The sequence below is a fragment of the Poromitra crassiceps genome (genome assembly GCF_964638095.1).
Source record: "Poromitra crassiceps genome assembly, chromosome: 8".
Taxonomy (NCBI): Eukaryota; Metazoa; Chordata; class Actinopteri; order Beryciformes; family Melamphaidae; genus Poromitra; species Poromitra crassiceps.
In genome coordinates, this window is record NC_139629.1 from 9,956,956 (window position 1) to 9,977,457 (window position 20,502).

A 20,502-nucleotide genomic window follows, 5' to 3' on the forward strand; every position below is an offset into this window, starting at 1 on the left:
TGTAACTGTAATCTTGATTACATTCATGTCCTGTAACTTAGTTACATTTGTGTGTCCTTATTACAATACAGTAACCGGATTACATGTAATCAGTTACTGTACTTCCCAAGCCTGTATGTAACCGAGACTAAAAATCTTATGGAGGGAGCTGGCCTGTGTCTATTTTTGGCTCTGTCACACATTGCTTATTGTGGTTTTCTCCAGTAGGTGGGGTTAATGATTCATCTCAAATAAAGCTCTTCCACCACTGATGCCAGAGAAACCCACAGCCATCTCATAAAAATACACTGGCTGCAGATACAGAGAATGAGCAGCGTATCATGTTGAGTGTGATAGGAACAAGATCCCAATTGGTTTGTGGACTCATGCATATTCACAAAATGGTGTTATTAGACAAGATGGTATTGCACGGTATACTGTAGGTCAGGAGTGGGCAATTATTTTTCTTGGGGGGCCACATGAGAAACCAAGATTGTTGTCCGGACCCCCAAAAAATATTGTCATGCCATAACCTCTTATATCCCTAGATTAAATTAGGCTATAGAAAACATACTGTGCACTTATTATTTGGCATTTATTATATTGACAATCACTCCAAACAGCCAATTCAGGTCATCTCATTGATTAGATTTGTCTAGCTTCATAAGTAAAATGGTATGGTTTGTCTTAGACCTCCCGGGCCAGACAGAACCATCATGAGGTTCTGCCCCCCGGGCCACATAATGCCCAGGTCTGCTGTAGGAAGGCTCCGTCGATAGGTACAGAGGGTTAGAAGTTTTGTTGCCAAAACAAACACATCTAGAGTTGTTTTTGGTACAAATGCATATTGCCTCATGGTGGGGATGCTGCTGATTGGATTGGATTAGATCAGGATTAGCATTGTGTCAACAGTTTACAGAGCTCTTCCTTCCAAAAACATTATGCCAAATAAAACAAATGGATTATAAATTATCCCACAGCTTATTGATTGTGCATTCGCTGGGCCCGCCTATTCCTTAACATGTAGTCAGCCCTGTATTCACACCTGAATTCAGAAGGTTTCACATAACACCTCCATTCTGTCAGCTCATGAGCGTGACTCGCTGGCTGTTTCCTCTGTCGTCTAGGAAACCATGAATGTAAACATGGCCTACCGTCAGTTACACCTCTTCATATTACACAGCTCAGTCAGAGTGCCAGTGTTTCAAATATAGGCTGCGGTTTAACTGCTAAGCAAGCTTAAACTGTTAGTGTGACCATCTTTTATTATACCAAAATAATCCAAACTTCAGATTTCTATTCTTGCATCCATTTCCTCTTCATCCACTCCTTGAGTTTTTTTCAGAACTTAATACACATTGAATGCTGCATTAACGGCCGTGTCCACAGGGAGCAGGTCAGTGCCTTTGTGCAATTCATTCTCCAACCAATTGTTGCATATCATGTTTTTCTATACACAAATAACGTTATACACATCATAGACTAACCCTAACCTAACCCTAAATAAACTAGCCCCTAACCCTAACCCTGTAGCATTCCCATCTTGCAAGGGAGAGATCACGTGTTCAACTCCTGAGTGAGGCACATAGTGTTCTTCCTTTCGGTTTTACTAACTCCAAACCATAACCCTAATCACCAAGTTTTAGTTGCCTAAACCCATAACCAAGTTGCTTTGTTGCTTAAACTTAACCAAGTTGTTTTACTTGCCTAAACATAACCAAAGGAAAGGAAAGGCAGCAAGGTTTTCAAATTAACTACCGTTATGTTTCCAGGATGTTGAAGGAAGTCACTGAGGTAGTCAAACAATTCCACAGTGGCAAAGCCCCGGGGGTTGATGAGATCCATCCAGAAATGGTGAAGGCATGGGTGTTGAGGGGCTGTCATGGAGGACATGTCTCATCAACATTGCCTGGAAGTCTGGGGCAGTGCCAAAGGAGTGGCAGACTCAGGGGTGGTGGTTCCCCTGTTCAAAAAGGGGGACCAGAGGGTATGTGCCAACTACAGACTACAGAGGCATCACATGACTCAGCCTCCTGGGGAAAGTCTACTCTAAGGTGCTGGAAAGGAGGGTCCGGCCAATAGTCGAACCTCAGATTAAAGAGGAACAATGCGGATTCTGTCCTGGTCATGGAACAACGGACCAGCTCTTCACTCTCACAAGGATGCTGCGGGGGCATGGGAGTATGCCCATCTGGTCTACATGTGTTTTGTGGATTTGGAGAAGGTGTATGACCGGGTTCCCTGGGAGATACTGTGGGAGGTGCTGTGGGAGTATGGGGTTGAGGGGCTCACTAGTCACTACTGAAGGCCATCCAATCTCTGTACACCCAAAGTGAGAGCTGTGTCAGCGGGTTCTCGTCAGTAAGTCGGACTCGTTCCCGGTGGGGGTTGGCCTCCGCCAGGGCTGCGCCTTGTCACCTATCCTGTTTGTGATATTCATGAACTGGATTTTGAGGCGTATTCGTGGGCGGAGAGGGGTTGCCGTTTGGTGGGCTGAGGATTGCATCGCAGCTTTTCGTGGACGATGTGGTCCTGATGGTATCATCGGTCTGGGACCTTCAGCATTCACTGGATCGGTTCGCAGCCGAGTGTGAAGTGCCTGGGATGAGGATCAGCACCTCTAAATTTGAGGCCATGGTTCTCAGCAGGAAACCAATGGTTGTCTACTCCAGGTAGGGAATGAGTCCGATTCCTTACCCCAAGTGAAGGAGTTCAAGTATCTCAGGGTCTTGTTCTTGAGTGAGGGGAGAACAGAGCAGGAGATGGGCCGGAGCATCAGAGCAGTTGGAGCAGTATTGCAGTCGCTTTACCACACCGTTGTGATGTAAAGAGAGCTGAGCCAGAAGGCAAAGCTCTCGATCTACCAGTCGATCTTGGTTCCTACCCTCACCTATGGTCATGAAGGATGGGTCATGACCAAAAGAACAAGATCGCGGATACAAGCGGCCGAAATGGGTTTTCTCAGGAGGGTGGCTGGCATCTCTCTTAGGGATAAGGTGAGAAGCTCAGTTATCCGTGAGGGACTCGGGGTAGAGCCCAAGCTCCTTTGCGTAGAAAGGAACCAATTGAGGTGTTTCGGGAATCTGGTAAGGATGCCACCTGGTCGCCTCCCTAGGGAGGTGTTCCAGGCATGTCCAACTGGGAGGAGACCATGGGGCAGACCGGAGCCAGGTGCCAGGTGGAGAGATTTTATATCTCCATGCTGGCCTGGGAACTCCTCGGGATCCCCAATTCAGAGCTGGCTAATGTGACCCGGGAAAGGGAAGTTTGGGGTCCCCTAATGGAACTGCTATCTCTGCGACGCAATCCCGGATCCCGGATGAAGATGGATGGATGGATGTTTCAAACTTACGTTGAGATTGTAGACGTAAAATGGCACGTTTTAGAAACGTATTTTGCCTACGTTTTCTTTGGAATATTGTACATATGCCTGGTTTGCAGACGTAAAATGCCAACGTTTTATTCTGGCGACTGGGTTGGGATGACTGATTGGAAATAAATGGTAAACTGCTGTGGCCGACGGGAAGAAACGGGGGGAAGAAACTTGTACAGGCCATGGTTATTAGAGGGACACACACACACACACACACACACACACACACACACACACACACACACACACACACACACACACACACACACACACACACACAACTCACATAAACTTCCTATCACTTTGCTACACATACATATATACACACACACACACACACACACACACACACACACACACACACACACACACACACACACACACAGTTGCCAGCACTTACTGTGTACACATCCTGATACACACACACACCCACAGGAACCAGAGTAATTAGTGAATAGTGTACAGTGCCGTAAAACAACAATACTCCACATTCAGGTCTCACGGCTGAGCCCTGTGAGGCCAGCTGAGGGAATTGGCAGCTCATCTCTGCCAAATTTCCCCTGCTTTTATAGCAGCTTTTATTTGGCTTCTCTGCAGCCCGGAGTGGCTTTAACAGTGCCAGTGGGGAGGCAATTTGCCTGCATTGTTTATCATTAAAACAACTGGAAAAGCATAGCAACCAAAATAGGTTTTTTAGTGCTCTGCCCACCTTCATAAAACCTTACCAGGAAGGCTACTGCAATAGTGCAATTCATTTTGATCTAGCATGACTCGCATATCACAACTAAGGTCCATATACGCTTGTCCTTGTGCATTTGGTGGTCTTTTGCACTACCATGTGCGTCAGGTGCATTGGAGGAACAGGATAAGTCACTGAAGCAGAAGACTCCCGCACACTGACTTCACTTACGCTAAACTTTTATTAAATAAAAAAATATACAACGTTTCGGTCAAGCGACCTTCATCTGGTATCTGGATACAAAGACAATGGGGACTGTTTATATAGGCAGAGATGAGTACAAAGACAATGGGGACTGTTTATATAGGCAGAGATGAGTACAAAGACAATGGGGACTGTTTATATAGGCAGAGATGAGTCAACCAATTTGGACAAAGCAATTTGGTTGAACCCCATGACATAAATCAGTGCCTAATAGTCTATGCAGGTGCACGACAATCATAATAAATTGACACACAAATTCACATCCATAGACATTTCCCAGTGAAATATACAGTAGGTATATGGAGGGAATATAAAAAGACTCAGATATGTGATAAATGTTAAGAAGAGAATAAGTACAGAAAACTCCGTAAATGTCTCTGAAGTGCAAACAGACCAAACTTGATCACCATAAGGCCTTAATGATGAACTCCAATTTAATGTTATGCTCTAATTGCACTTACATTTATTATTGTTCCTGCAGTACATGCACTGACCTATTTTGCAGTTATTTATTATAGTTTATTTATGACAACCCATTTTATCTATTGGGGTGTTGCTTTTATGTATTTGCATGTCTCGGCACACCTATGAGAGCATCTAATGCCTCTTGTTAGCGTTGAGTGCTAATTGACATGACATATGGCTCTGAACTATCCCACACCTTAATTGATCTGTTTGCACTTCAGAGACATTTGGAGTTTTTTGTACTTATTCTCTTCTTAATGTTGATCACATATCTGAGTGTTTTGATGTTCCCTCCACCTTTATATCTACTGTATATTTCACTGGGAAATGTCTATGGATGTAAATGTGTGTGTCAATTTATTATGATTGTCGGGCCCCTGCATGGAATATTAGGCACTGATTTGTGCCATGGGGTTAATAACAGTTGTAGTTTGATATGGTATAGCAATTTTACAAATGTTAGCAATAGACTATAGTAACAACAAGCTACGACGTTGCTAAACCTGAAGTACTCGTATGAGGACAACAGGACTAAATATTTCACTTTTTACCAGATTTACTCCATTAACTCATTTCAGATGAGGAGGGTGAAATGGGACAGGTTACAGTAGAGGATGCTGCTGAGAGTTCAGGGTAACGATGCCGCAAGGGGTGGAGCCTTTTGGAGGAGGAGTGTCTGGACCTTCATGCCTCCTGGAGGTCTTTTCACATGAACAGAGTCAATGTCCTCAACAAGGGACGTTCGATAAAACATGAATGCATAGAATTCACTGCAATTCATCATCCAGCATAGCCTGGTTAAAACCATCTGGATCTCTGAACTCACGAAACAGAATGTGAGTTCACAGATCTGCATGGTTTACCAGGCTACATCCAGCATCCAAGAGAATAATGATGATAATAATAATAATAATAATAATAACAATAATAATAATAATACTAATAATACTAATAATACTACTACTACTACTACTACTACTACTACTACTACTACTACTACTAATAATAATAATAATAATAATGATAATAATAATAATGTAGTTTTCTTTTGGCTCTTAGGATTTAAAAAAAATATATATATATATCCCCCCTTCCTGATTTTTTTTTATCCCATTTTTATCCCCCATTAGTGCTAATTTAAATTTATTTATCCTGGTTGCTGCTCCACCCTCTGCCGATCTGGGCAGAGCCGAAACTGGCTCCATGCTTCCTCCGAGACATGGGCAGTAGCCAGCCGCTTCTTTTCACCTGACAGGGGAAGCTTCACCGGATAGGACATAGCACGTGGGAGGATCGTGCTATTCCAACGAGTTCCCCTCCCTCCGAACAGGCGCCCCTAACGACCAGAGGAGGCACCTCTTCAGCGACCAGGATATTGCATGTTTTGGTGAGGGAGTTCCTATATGAAGGAAACCCCCAGGGGGCACGGGGAGAACATGCAAACTCCACACAGAAAGGCCCTTTTGGACGACCCCACCCGGGCGGTGGGGGCACTCGAAGACATGCGGACGGGCATGCACCCCTTCAGCGCTCACAGCGTCCCAGGTGGGAATCGAACCCAGGACCTTCTAGCTGTGAGGCGACAGGGTGTTAGGAGGTTTAAATAAATAAATAAACTAATACTCAAACTAATAATGAAAGAAATACACTCAAACTAAACTGGAATGAGCAAACCCACTCTGGAAACTACCTAAACGGACTGAAACTAAACTGAATTGGAGAGAGAGAAAAAAGGCTGTTCCTCTTCCTCCCTGTCTGGGAGGAAGAGGAAGGCGCAACACAGGGCAGCAATTACAGCCGTCCGCCTGGCTGCTGACCGCCGCTGTGGTTTCTCCATCAGCTCCCCATCGCAACGCACAGAGGCAGCTGCCATAGTTAGCTAATAACATCACACTTAAACTCTGCAACCGCACAAGTGCAAATGAGCACAACCCATGACACTCCCAGGGCAGCCAGTTTATACGACCTGATGTTAATTTTAATGGAGCCGTGGTCGAGTGTATAATAGGGGGCCGGGTTGCATCTCACTGTGTGATAAATGCCCTTCCATCCTTCACACGCTATGCCCTTCCCACAGGGGCTGGCCTCGCACTTCCTCCCCAGCCTCGGCTCCCTGTTTGAGAAAGGGACTCCGCGCTTCAGAGGCCGCTCGCTCGCTCGCTCGCTGCAAATGGCAGCTCGGCTGCACCGTCATGCGAGCCGGCTGATGCCTGGTGGTGGTCGTCTAGTTTTCCACTCGTAGCCTCAGGAAGGCTTCGCTCAACGCACAGAGAGAAGAGAACTGAGCTGGATTCAATATTCTGGTTTTGTGAAAGCCGATCCCAGACACACATGCCTAAGTATTCATAGCTAAAACATTGTAATGCTTCAGCTTCAAGAATAGCATGTTCCCACTAGTCACACTAGTGACTTTCAAGATCTTGTTGGGTCACATTTAAGGACTCAATGGTTTTGGTTTAAGACATGCCATTGGCCAGAATAAGACCAGGGCCCAGTTGCACAAAGCACCTTAGGTTAAGATTTCCCTTAGAGTCAAGAGTTAAAGTGTCCATAAAATAGAATTGGCTGCATAAAACACCCTTAAATCTTGTGCTTATGTTTTCTTTCAAATGTTTAACCTTATGGAGAAGATTTTAGGGTGTTTTGTGCAGCCGATTCTATTTTATGTACACCTTAACTCTGACTGTAGGGGAAGTCTTAACCTAAGGTGCTTTGTGCAACTGGGACCAGGTTTCTACTCGTGATCTTGATGAGCCAAGGAATCCTGGTGAAATCCTTCATCCTTCAGACAAATACCAATCCCAGGGTTTTCCTCAGTATGTGACTTGTTATAACTTCTCAAATCCACACACTTTCAAGGATTTTCACGGTCTGGGCTGGGGGGAACCCCGATGAGAGATCACAGTGCAAGACTAAACTCTGTCAGAATGATGCAAGCAAGTTTTCTGCTCAGTTATCCGAGGGCAGCGGGGCAGCGGGTGCAGAGCAGTAAAAGGCGGTGAGGTATAGCCTGCCGTCCCCGCTAAAAACCACTGCTTGGGGCTGAGCACAGCCGAGTGCCGCTCCAGACTTCATCTGGAAATAAAGACATGGAGCTATGGTGTCGATGACTGCGCACTGACGGCTGTCACACAGGAATGTGCCGTGGCCATATAAACAAACAGGCTGAATGGATTAAACCCATGGGAACAGCTGCGCAAAGGGCTCGCCAACAACCGCACGTCAAATCCTGTGGCCAGGCAGCCGCCATGTTCTCCTCTCCCGCTGTCTGAACGGCACTATGGCTGCTTTGTTATCCTGTTACAGCCCCCATGCACAGAACGCTCATGTGCAGGCAGGGTTAAATATAGCTGTCCCTCGAGGCGGCGGAGGAGGGTGGAGGTAAGCGACGTCCCTGGCAACGTGAACTGGGCTAAAGGCAGTGTTGAAAGAACCCCACCACTAGATAATGGCACATGATGCATTGGACACGCCCATGAACTGGATTACAGGAAGTGTTGAAGGAGACGCAGCACTAATGGCGCATGCTGCACGGACACGGACAAAAACACATTGTGAAATCACACGATCTACAGTATCTACATACATACATCTACAGCATTCGCCCGGTTTATAAGACAGGCAAGCTTAGTTAAAGGTCGATTTTCAACCAGCTTTGTATCATTACAAAATCAGTATGTGTATGCAAATGAACAATGTTTAACTTCCCTCCATCTTACCTTGACCGAGAGCTCCCCGTTCAGTACTTCCTGCACCAAATGACATCATAATGATGTCGTTGTACTGTGAATGAAGGTAGAGAGAGCAATAATGATAGTGATAGTGACAGTAATAGTGGCACCATGGCAAAACTGCTCCAGATGACATCATTATGACATCATTTGGACCAGGAAGTTCTGTGAATGAACGGGGAGCTCTCGGTCCAGGCAAGATGGAGAAAAGTTAAACATTGTTCATTTGCATATATACTACTGATTTTGTGATGATACAAAGCTGATTGAAAATCAGCAAAAGTGGCCCTTTAAGCCCTTTAAAGGCCCAATTATACTCCATTTTCATCCGTAAATAAGGGCGTCCGTTTCAAACGGTATAATCGTCACTGCCCACATACTTCCATGCGTCTTTCACGTTGGTATCATGTTAAGCAATATATCCACCAGTGGGCAGTAGAGAGTCAAATGTATGAGTGTGTGTGTAGTTTTGCTCCGTTTCATGCGTATCAGTAAGCTTTCAGATGACGGACAGAAAACGGACGAAATGAACGCAGAGTACGGACAGAAGGCTCTGTCCGTCTCCGTCTTTAACGTTGAGTATAATTGGGCCTTTAGACTACTGCTGCCGCTGCTGCACAACAGTCGTGCATGAGTGTTTCAACAATGGGGAGTCACACTCGTGTATTCATGTTTCAACAATGGGGAGTTACACTCACACATGAGTCTTTCAACAATGGGGAGTTACACACGTGTATGCATGTTTCAACAATGGGGAGTTACACTCACACATGAGTCTTTCAACAATGGGGAGTTACACACGTGTATGCATGTTTCAACAATGGGGAGTTACACTCACACATGAGTCTTTCAACAATGGGGAGTTACACACGTGTATGTATGTTTCAACAATGGGGAGTTACACTCGTGTATGCATGTTTCAACAATGGGGAGTTACACTCGCATGCATGTTTCAACAATGGGGAGTTACACACGTGTATGCATGTTTCAACAATGGGGAGTTACACTCACACATGAGTCTTTCAACAATGGGGAGTTACACACGTGTATGTATGTTTCAACAATGGGGAGTTACACTCGTGTATGCATGTTTCAACAATGGGGAGTTACACTCGCATGCATGTTTCAACAATGGGGAGTTACACTCACACATGAGTGTTTCAACAATGGGGAGTCACACTCGTGTATGTACAGTATGTTTCAACAATGGGGAGTCACACTCGTGTATGTACAGTATGTTTCAACAATGGGGAGTCACACTCGTGCATGAGTGTTTCAACAATGGGGAGTCACACTCGTGTATGTACAGTATGTTTCAACAATGGGGAGTTACACACGTGCATGAGTGTTTCAACAATGGGGAGTCACACTCGTGTATGCATGTTTCAACAATGGGGAGTTACACTCACACATGAGTCTTTCAACAATGGGGAGTTACACACGTGTACGCATGTTTCAACAATGGGGAGTTACACTCGTGCATGAGTGTTTCAACAATGGGGAGTCACACTTGTGTATGTATGTTTCAACAATGGGGAGTTATACTGGCGTATGCATGTTTCAACAATGGGGAGTTATACTCGTGCATGAGTGTTTCAACAATGGGGAGTCACACTTGTGCATGCATGTTTCAACAATTGGGAGTTATACTGGCGTATGCATGTTTCAACAATGGGGAGTCACACATGTGCATGGGTGTTTCAACAATGGGGATTCACACTCGTGCATGAGTGTTTCAACAATGGGGAGTTACACTCACACATGAGTCTTTCAACAATGGGGAGTTACACACGTGTACGCATGTTTCAACAATGGGGAGTTACACTCGTGCATGAGTGTTTCAACAATGGGGAGTCACACTTGTGTATGTATGTTTCAACAATGGGGAGTTATACTGGCGTATGCATGTTTCAACAATGGGGAGTCACACTCGTGCATGCATGTTTCAACAATGGGGAGTCAGTGAATCCCTGACATGTTCCGGGTCCGGCAAAAATGCAAATCTTGTAGGTGCCAGACCTGAAAAACAGGCGAATGTAGAGTTTCAACAATGGGGAGTCACACTCGTGCATGCATGTTTCAACAATGGGGAGTCACACTCGTGCATGCATGTTTCAACAATGGGGAGTCACACTCGTGCATGCATGTTTCAACAATGGGGAGTCACACTCGTGCAAGAGTGTTTCAACAATGGGGAGTCACACTCGTGCATGCATGTTTCAACAATGGGGAGTCACACTCGTGCATGCATGTTTCAACAACGGGGAGTCACACTCGCACGTGAGTTTTTCAACAATGGGGAGTCACACTCGTGCATGCATGTTTCAACAATGGGGAGTCACACTCGTGCATGCATGTTTCAGCAATGGGGAGTCACACTCGCACGTGAGTGTTTCAACAATGGGGAGTCACACATGTGCAAGAGTGTTTCAACAATGGGGAGTCACACTCGTGCATGCATGTTTCAACAATGGGGAGTTACACTCGCATGCATGTTTCAACAATGGGGAGTTACCCTCACACATGAGTGTTTCAACAATGGGGAGTCACACTCGTGTATGTACAGTATGTTTCAACAATGGGGAGTCACACTCGTGTATGTACAGTATGTTTCAACAATGGGGAGTCACACTCGTGTATGTACAGTATGTTTCAACAATGGGGAGTTACACTCGTGCATGAGTGTTTCAACAATGGGGAGTTACACACGTGCATGAGTGTTTCAACAATGGGGAGTTACACACGTGTATGCATGTTTCAACAATGGGGAGTTACACTCACCCATGAGTCTTTCAACAATGGGGAGTTACACACGTGTATGCATGTTTCAACAATGGGGAGTTACACTCGTGCATGCATGTTTCAACAATGGGGAGTCAGTGAATCCCTGACATGTTCCGGGTCCGGCAAAAATGCAAATCTTGTAGGTGCCAGACCTGAAAAACAGGCGAATGTAGAGTTTCAACAATGGGGAGTCACACTCGTGCATGCATGTTTCAACAATGGGGAGTCACACTCGTGCATGCATGTTTCAACAATGGGGAGTCACACTCGTGCATGCATGTTTCAACAATGGGGAGTCACACTCGTGCATGCATGTTTCAACAACGGGGAGTCACACTCGCACGTGAGTTTTTCAACAATGGGGAGTCACACTTGTGCATGCATGTTTCAACAATGGGGAGTCACACTCGTGCATGCATGTTTCAACAACGGGGAGTCACACTCGCACGTGAGTGTTTCAACAATGGGGAGTCACACATGTGCAAGAGTGTTTCAACAATGGGGAGTCACACTCGTGCATGCATGTTTCAACAATGGGGAGTCACACTCGTGCATGCATGTTTCAACAATGGGGAGTCACACTCATGCAAGAGTGTTTCAACAATGGGGAGTCACACTCGTGCATGCATGTTTCAACAATGGGGAGTCACACTCGTGCATGCATGTTTCAACAACGGGGAGTCACACTCGCACGTGAGTTTTTCAACAATGGGGAGTCACACTCGTGCATGCATGTTTCAACAATGGGGAGTCACACTCGTGCATGCATGTTTCAACAACGGGGAGTCACACTCGCACGTGAGTGTTTCAACAATGGGGAGTCACACATGTGCAAGAGTGTTTCAACAATGGGGAGTCACACTCGTGCATGCATGTTTCAACAATGGGGAGTTACACTCGCATGCATGTTTCAACAATGGGGAGTTACACTCACACATGAGTGTTTCAACAATGGGGAGTCACACTCGTGTATGTACAGTATGTTTCAACAATGGGGAGTCACACTCGTGTATGTACAGTATGTTTCAACAATGGGGAGTCACACTCGTGTATGTACAGTATGTTTCAACAATGGGGAGTTACACTCGTGCATGCATGTTTCAACAATGGGGAGTTACACACGTGCATGAGTGTTTCAACAATGGGGAGTTACACACGTGCATGAGTGTTTCAACAATGGGGAGTTACACACGTGCATGAGTGTTTCAACAATGGGGAGTTACACACGTGCATGAGTGTTTCAACAATGGGGAGTCACACTCGTGTATGCATGTTTCAACAATGGGGAGTTACACTCACACATGAGTCTTTCAACAATGGGGAGTTACACACGTGTATGCATGTTTCAACAATGGGGAGTTACACTCGTGCATGAGTGTTTCAACAATGGGGAGTCACACTTGTGTATGTATGTTTCAACAATGGGGTGTCACACTTGTGCATGCATGTTTCAACAATGGGGAGTTATACTGGCGTATGCATGTTTCAACAATGGGGAGTTACACTCGCGCATTTTCAACAATGGGGAGTCACACACGTGCATGGGTGTTTCAACAATGGGGATTCACACTCATGCATGAGTGTTTCAACAATGGGGAGTCACACTTGGGTATGTATGTTTCAACAATGGGGAGTCACACTTGTGCATGCATGTTTCAACAATGGGGAGTTACATGCGCATTTTCAACAATGGGGAGTCACACACATGCATGGGTGTTACAACAATGGGGAGTCACACTCGTGCATGCATGTTTCAACAATGGGGAGTCACACTCGTGCATGAGTGTTTCAACAATGGGGAGTTACACTCATGCATGAGTGTTTCAACAATGGGGAGTCACACTTGTGTATGTATGTGTTGGAGAAAAATATAAGTTAACATGACATCTGACACATTAATCAATAAGCTATAGGCCTATTTGCATACACATAATTATAAGTTCCATGCCATTTGACACATAGACTCACACTGACATTTCACCCATAGCAGGGACTGCTCCATTTGCTGAAACCTTGGGCAGTGCATCATGTTCCATAACAACTGATAACAGTCTCTCAGTCAGACTGCACAACGCACACACAATTCACCCCCCTTCCTCCTCTCTGGTTCTCTCTGCCTACCTTTGCCTATAAAGCATATGTTGACTGTCGGCCATTGGCTGAATATTTGACTCTGTACATCGATCAGACATGTGTACATTGAGATTCATGCCCTCTGTCAATATACATATTGCAGAGAATGTATGGTATTAAATATACTTTTATGATAAATCTTCCTAGACTCATGGCTTCAATTCATTTGGTAGATAAGCTGTTACAAATAATCACATTTAGCGGATGTATAGAATTTTATTCTCTATCAGTATGTTTCAACAATGGGGAGTCACACTTGTGCATGCATGTTTCAACAATGGGGAGTTATACTGGCGTATGCGTGTTTCAACAATGGGGAGTTACACTCGCGCATTTTCAACAATGGGGAGTCACACACGTGCATGGGTGTTTCAACAATGGGGAGTCACACTCGTACATGCATGTTTCAACAATGGGGAGTCACACTCGTGCATGCATGTTTCAACAATGGGGAGTCACACTCGTGCATGCATGTTTCACCAATGGGGAGTCACACTCGTGCGTGAGTTTTTCAACGATGGGGAGTCACACTCACACGTGAGTGTTTCAACAATGGGGAGTCACACACGTGCAAGAGTGTTTCAACAATGGGGAGTCACACTCGTGCATGCATGTTTCAACAATGGGGAGTCACACTTGTGCATGCATTTTTCAACAATGGGGAGTCACACTCATGCAAGAGTGTTTCAACAATGGGGAGTCACACTCGTGCATGCATGTTTCAACAATGGGGAGTCACACTCATGCAAGAGTGTTTCAACAATGGGGAGTCTCACTCGTGCATGCATGTTTCAACAATGGGGAGTCACACTCGTGCATGCATGTTTCAACAATGGGGAGTCACACTCATGCAAGAGTGTTTCAACAATGGGGAGTCTCACTCGTGCATGCATGTTTCAACAATGGGGAGTCACACTCGTGCATGCATGTTTCAACAATGGAGAGTCACACTTGTGCATGCATGTTTCAACAATGGGGAGTCACACTCGTGCATGCATGTTTCAACAATGGAGAGTCACACTCGTGCATGCATGTTTCAACAATGGAGAGTCACACTCGTGCATGCATGTTTCAACAATGGGGAGTCACACTCGTGCATGCATGTTTCAACAATGGGGAGTCACACTCGTGCATGCATGTTTCAACAATGGAGAGTCACACTCGTGCATGCATGTTTCACCAATGGGGAGTCACACTCGTGCATGCATGTTTCAACAATGGAGAGTCACACTCGTGCATGCATGTTTCAACAATGGAGAGTCACACTCGTGCATGCATGTTTCAACAATGGGGAGTCACACTCGTGCATGCATGTTTCAACAATGGGGAGTCACACTCGTGCATGCATGTTTCAACAATGGGGAGTCACACTCGTGCATGCATGTTTCAACAATGGAGAGTCACACTCGTGCATGCATGTTTCACCAATGGGGAGTCACACTCGTGCATGCATGTTTCAACAATGGGGAGTCACACTCGTGCATGCATGTTTCACCAATGGGGAGTCACACTCGTGCATGCATGTTTCAACAATGGGGAGTCACACTCGTGCATGCATGTTTCAACAATGGGGAGTCACACTCGTGCATGCATGTTTCAACAATGGGGAGTCACACTCGTGCATGCATGTTTCAACAATGGGGAGTCACACTCGTGCATGCATGTTTCAACAATGGGGAGTCACACTCGTGCATGCATGTTTCAACAATGGGGAGTCACACTCGTGCATGCATGTTTCAACAATGGGGAGTTACACTCATGCATGCATATTTCACCAATGGGGAGTCACACTCGTGCATGCATGTTTCAACAATGGGGAGTCAGTGAATCCCTGACATGTTCCGGGTCCGGCAAAAATGCAAATCTTGTAGGTGCCAGACCTGAAAAACAGGCGAATGTAGAGTTTCAACAATGGGGAGTCACACTCGTGCATGCATGTTTCAACAATGGGGAGTCACACTCGTGCATGCATGTTTCAACAATGGGGAGTCACACTCGTGCATGCATGTTTCAACAATGGGGAGTCACACTCGTGCAAGAGTGTTTCAACAATGGGGAGTCACACTCGTGCATGCATGTTTCAACAATGGGGAGTCACACTCGTGCATGCATGTTTCAACAATGGGGAGTCACACTCGTGCATGCATGTTTCACCAATGGGGAGTCACACTCGTGCATGCATGTTTCAACAATGGGGAGTCACACTCGTGCATGCATGTTTCAACAATGGGGAGTCACACTCGTGCATGCATGTTTCAACAATGGGGAGTCACACTCGTGCATGCATGTTTCAACAATGGGGAGTCACACTCGTGCATGCATGTTTCACCAATGGGGAGTCACACTCGTGCATGCATGTTTCAACAATGGGGAGTCACACTCGTGCATGCATGTTTCAACAATGGGGAGTCACACTCGTGCATGCATCTTTCACCAATGGGGAGTCACACTCGTGCATGCATGTTTCAACAATGGGGAGTCACACTCGTGCATGCATGTTTCAACAATGGGGAGTCAGTGAATGCCTGACATGTTCCGGGTCCGACAAAAATGCAAATCTTGTAGGTGCCAGACCTGAAAAACAGGCGAATGTAGAGAGCTTGATGACACTGAATGCGTCCTAGACATGTGTCCTTCATGCACATGACCTGAGGGGGGAACTGCATCCTTTCTCAATGACAGAGACATGGCACAGCTTCCACACAGAGGCCCCCACCTTTACGCGTCTCTCAATCGCCCGTCAGTCAAACTCTCTACCGTGAAAACGATGTGTGTGCAGCAGGCGATCGGGATCTTGCGTAACGGCTAAAAGTCTGTCATGGTGAAAAGCAAAAGTGCTTCCTTTTCGCACGCAAGTAAATAAGAGCTCGGCATTTGAATGGCTTACATACTTCAAGCGGGGGAATGTGGATGTGATAGACAGTTGCTATGAGGAAGTGCAAGCGGGCCCAAGACAAACATGGCTGTTTACAGAGGAAAAGAAGCAATAGTGTCTGGCTGCGTGAATGGTCTCTATGGGAACTGTGCGCAACAGCGCTCTAGCTGCCAATGCCATTGAGGTGCGGTGAAGTGAGGAGATATGATCAACTTTACAAAGGATGCTTCAAATACAGTCGCTATAGAAACATTCTATGGCTATTATAATGATAGCATAGGTGGAATAGCATACTATGCTGAGAGATCACAATAAACCTGCCATCAAGTGCTGCAGACACACTCCAAGGGCCAAAGGAATATCATCAGAATATGATGTGATTTTTCATTACATTAGCAATAAATGAGTTTGTTTGTTTGTTTGGACTGAATATAAGAAGAACTGTTAGCATGAGCAGTGATAGCCACCATGCCTGAAAAGACAAGGAGACAAAGACAGTAACAAGCCCCACCCACGCTGCTTGATTGACAGGTGATCTCTGGGAAGTGCAATGCAGAAACACCACAGTGATGAGTGCTTAGAACAGTGATTCCCAACCAGGGGTACATGTACCCCTAGGGGTACTTGAGCAGCTTGCAGGGGGTACTTGGAAAGATTGGGATTACAATGTATTTCCAAAATGATAAAAACTGGTGACTTTTTCCCAATTCAAAATTGTATTAAAGAGGAGTCATTCAAATTATTTTCATTTAATGAGATGTGTTAGAGAGGCCTACTAAAAGTTTAATATAAGTTTAATATAACAACTGTAGGAGAATTATGGACACACATGAGTGAGGGGTACTATCGTCATGGTAAAACAGCTCAAGGGGTACATAACACAAAAATGGTTGGGAACCACTGGCTTAGAAGGACAGATGGAGAGGAAACAACATAACAATACACCACAGCAACGAGCTTAGCAAGAAATACTGAGATGTGGTGTTTTTTATGTTGTCTCCATGTGTCCTTCTAAGCCCTCATCACTGTGCTGTTTCTGCACTGGTCTGGTTGTTTGTGTTATGATGATCAATCATTAACTGGAAGTCATAGTACAGTTTATCTTTGTATTACCTGTTTGTTATAAACAGTAGATGGTCAATGCCAGACCATTTAATGTACTTCTGCACCATAAAAATGTAAAGTTGGAGGTTTTTGTGGCACAATATTGTGTTTGTGCCTACAAAAGAAAAAATATGAATTTAACACACACACACACACACACACACACACACACACACACACACACACACACACACACACACACACACACACACACACACACACACACACACACACACACACACAAAATACAGGTCTCTTGCTATATGGATGCCATGCCACAGTAAGCCAGTAATGCTTAGCATTTTAGAGTAAGCCTGAATAACAATTATTTTGAAGGATAATTATAGCCTTGAGTGATAGGCTACATAAGCAACTGCTAGGGGCACAGACCATCTAGTGTAGTATTGGTGCCAAGTGGGGGAAAAGTTAATTAAAGCTGCCACATGGATTTAAATATATCAGTCATGGATAAGTAAGCATAGATATGGCTTGTTGAAGGAAAATGATAGGTGTGATACCATATTTTTCCAGCTCTCAAATCCCACTAAACTATACAGGTGCCTTATTCTCCATGGCAACAAATGTAAGCAAAACTTTATAGAGTAACTAAACCCCCAAACCACTTTTTTTTAGCTGAAACCCAATGTATATAGAAATGTAGTGTTGTTGATGGATTCAGGTCCACATCTTGACATTTTAGTGCAAGGTATTTGAATTCATACAGTATTATTGTGTTGCATAGTGACTGCTCTCTACTGGTTGAAACCCAGGTATTGCAATTTAATTTTGCTATTGGTTGATCTTGGTCAGGTGGCAAGCTCGGGCTTGGACCAGGCTTGGACAAATGAAGTGATACTAAAGTGTAGTTTCTCGAATGGCCACTTGAGGCTGGCTCGAGGGTCATTCCCTGTTCGCGCCCATGTTAACTAACATGCCTGACTTTACAACAGAATTAAACATGTTTACAGCCTGGTTTATATAGCAAATTTCACCTTTCATAAAAACTGTATGGGGGATGATTATTTTTTTTTTTTTTTAATAGAACATATTATTAGCCTGGCAGGTTGTGACTTTATGGTAGTGACCTGCCACAGTAGATGCGGTTACTTTACTGGTTGTAAATCATTGTGTTTGTATGACAGCAGAGGCGTCCTTGGCGATATTCGAGATTAAAAACATTGAAGGACCGCCTAGTCACCTGACATCCTCTGCGTAGGAATAACAGGCAATAAGAAGATGCTGATAACAGGGGTTTTTCAGGCCATATCTTCTTCAGAATCAGAATCAGAATCACTTTTATTGCCACAGTATGCATACGAGGAATTTGTCTTAGGTGTCTGTATGCAGCGTAGCGGTCACATCAGAGATAAGAAGTAGGAAGATAACTAAAAACAATCACAAAGTTGCAAGTGCAATCAAATCGAGTAAATATATACAATATGTACATGAGTGGTGTGTAGCATTGACTGACTGGAGGAGTGTTTGAAGAACTACGTAAGAATGACTATTTGTTATCAATATTGCATTTTTGTTGTTGCTCAAACCTTACCAGTATGCTATGTGTACTGTAGCAACTGTTTTATAAAAGCAATAAGCCCCTTGAGGCTGTGATTTACAGTGATTTTAGAACAGCTAAGAGGTGCCGCAAGTGGCGTGCCTTAAACACCCCACAGCTGTTCTAAAATCACTGAAAATCACAGCCTCTCTGGGCTTATTGCTTACTAGGCATTTTGCATGCTATGCACGCTCGATTCTTAGGCTCGCCCGCTGTGTGGCCCACTCATTACTCCCTTTTATATAAAGGATATGTTCTACTGTGGCAGGCTGCCCCATTAAGATCATGACATGCCATGCTATAAAAATATGTTTGTTTATATATTCTGATGTTTCTATGATGATTCAATCATTCCTATAGTTCTGCACGTAACATTTCTGTGATCATTCAATCATTCCAGTAATCAGATTAGGCAAGGTTTTTACTGTAGCCTATTGCTGCCTCTCAACGGTTCAAAAACATCTTGTTTATTTGCATAATAGAGCGGGGAAGTGAGATCCGATCTCTCAAGACACATTCTGCCAGGTGTGAACAGATGTAGAGCTGTCCATTTGAGATCAGATCGCCCAAGACGGATGTTAATACCTCTCTGAACAGGGCCTAAAACAGTCCAGTCCACCTTAACAAATTCTATGACTGACTGTACATAGGCCTATATGATTTCCTGAAAACGCCCCATGAAAGGAGAGGAGAAAAAGAGAAAAAAAGACAGGCCCACTTTTTACCTACTGCGAAAAGAGGATCACTTTACATTCAGCATAATAAGTGACCGTGAATAACAAGTCTGCATTGTTTATTCTAGTAGAGGGGGGGCTGGACCATTGAGCTGGACAGGCTGGCTGACTTCAAGGGGAAACTAGAACCTAGTGGGAGGGGGAAGAAAATCTCGACGGTGATCACACACTGTTCCCTCACTGCTGAACGGGAAACTTTTCAGAAACTTTCCTTTCTTCCCCGCAACTAACTTACCAGCAGTAGGCTACAGCTAACGTTACTTCTGCTCTCTCTCACCGCAGCAGCACCAACCAAGGTCAATAATAGTGACCGCCCATGGGGACTGTCAGTGCGGCACGGATCATCCGCAGAAACCGGCTTCTTTTTTAGGGACTCGCTCGGTGGCTGAAGGAAAAAAACAAACACGGACGGACTAGCACACGGTCGTACGGCTGGATGAAGCTGACTGTACCCAAGGAGTAGTGAATTGTTGTTAACCTAGTTTTAACAATGAACGATCTTCAAAGTGACACGATGTTGGGCAACCCCGGGATTTATGCTGCCAAGAAGCGGAAGAAGCCTGTCCAAAAACCGTAAGACTTGTCGAAATGTTGTGTAGGACATAATGTTGTCACTTTAGCCCCTTTCATGACTGTATTGTAGAGTCTACAACTCGCGAGCAGCCCTTTGATAATAGTCTACATATAAAGCAAAGGGCTGCTCGCGCGTTCCCTTTGTGTTAACCTGTTCTCGGTTAACGTTATCTAGTCAGGCATTGAGCTAATAATTGTGAATATGTGTGGTTATGTCGTTATGGAAGACTAAAGTAACGTAAAGTACTAAAGA

General features: G+C 44.8%; 1 protein-coding gene across 1 annotated transcript in view; it reads left to right on the forward strand.

Annotated features, from left to right (window-relative positions):
- Positions 1-19,750: 19,750 nt before the first annotated feature.
- Positions 19,751-20,502, forward strand: part of LOC310781309 (aryl hydrocarbon receptor-like) — a 71,290-nt gene continuing 70,538 nt past the window's right edge. The window contains exon 1 of the mRNA XM_083641912.1: positions 19,751-20,249. Coding sequence (XP_083498038.1) covers positions 20,167-20,249 — 83 coding nt within the window. The 5' untranslated portion in view covers positions 19,751-20,166. The remainder of the gene's footprint in view (positions 20,250-20,502) is intronic.